The following is a 783-nucleotide window of genomic DNA, read 5'->3' as shown; positions in this document are numbered from 1 at the left end:
GCTGTGAAGGGCCATAAAAACCAGGTCAAAGAGCTTGAACTTGATTTGGTGTTAACAGCTTACACTTCTTTAGTGCTTTACTTTTCAATGCATTTCCCTGGAAATTTCCTCGAGGGAGGATAGTATGAGGTAGAGCAGGGGAAGAGTGCTGGTCTTGGACCTAGAACACATTCCACGGGCAAACCACTTCTTTCCAGGCCTGTCTTCTCAACTATCAGATGTGGGTAGTAATGATTGTACTCTACCCTGAGGAGCTCATGGGGCACATTTCTAAACCTTTAAGTACTATGTGGGCTGTTTATGTTTCTACTTGACAAATAAGGAAAATGAAGCTTGCCCACAGCCCTGCTCTTCTCCCTACCAGCTCCGGGTCATCCAGCCAGTGAGTATCAGGGGGTCCTGATAGAACCCCTACTCTTGCTTTTATTTCAGGCTGCAACAACGATCGAAAGAAACAGCTGAGGCAGCTCTTCCGTTCACTTCACAGCCAGAAGAAAGTTACCAGCTAATCATGGTGGGTCAGGGGGAAATTGAGCCCAAGCAGGTGCCTAGTGACCCCTCCCAATTTTGGAGCAGTGCCTCCAGTTTTTTTCAGGCCTGCCAACAGTTTTGCTGGCTCAGCATGTCACCAACCATCAGCCTCCTGGACTTGCTGGCTCCAGGGTGTGTCTGGGAAGCTGTATGGATGTGTGACCTTGACGGGTTAGTCTGCATTGGTTCTGTGACGGGGAACTAAGGATTTGACTGACCTATACAAAGAGAAATGCAGCAAACCTTGCAGTC

The 783-nt window shown here is 48.3% G+C and overlaps 1 protein-coding gene across 3 annotated transcripts in view; it reads left to right on the top strand.

The window, feature by feature from the left end:
- Nucleotides 1–783, top strand: part of TTLL9 (tubulin tyrosine ligase like 9) — a 33,738-nt gene extending 32,955 nt beyond the window's left edge. For all 3 annotated transcript variants that reach the window (XM_027867459.1, XM_027867458.1, XM_027867462.1), the window contains one exon: nucleotides 433–783. In XM_027867459.1, coding sequence (XP_027723260.1) covers nucleotides 433–509 — 77 coding nt within the window. In that variant the 3' untranslated portion in view covers nucleotides 510–783. The remainder of the gene's footprint in view (nucleotides 1–432) is intronic.

This window comes from Vombatus ursinus, unplaced genomic scaffold (genome assembly GCF_900497805.2).
Source record: "Vombatus ursinus unplaced genomic scaffold, bare-nosed wombat genome assembly UNPS02014786.1, whole genome shotgun sequence".
Classification (NCBI taxonomy): domain Eukaryota; kingdom Metazoa; phylum Chordata; class Mammalia; order Diprotodontia; family Vombatidae; genus Vombatus; species Vombatus ursinus.
Note: the sequence above shows the minus strand (reverse complement) of the source record. Positions and strands in the feature narration are given on the sequence as shown.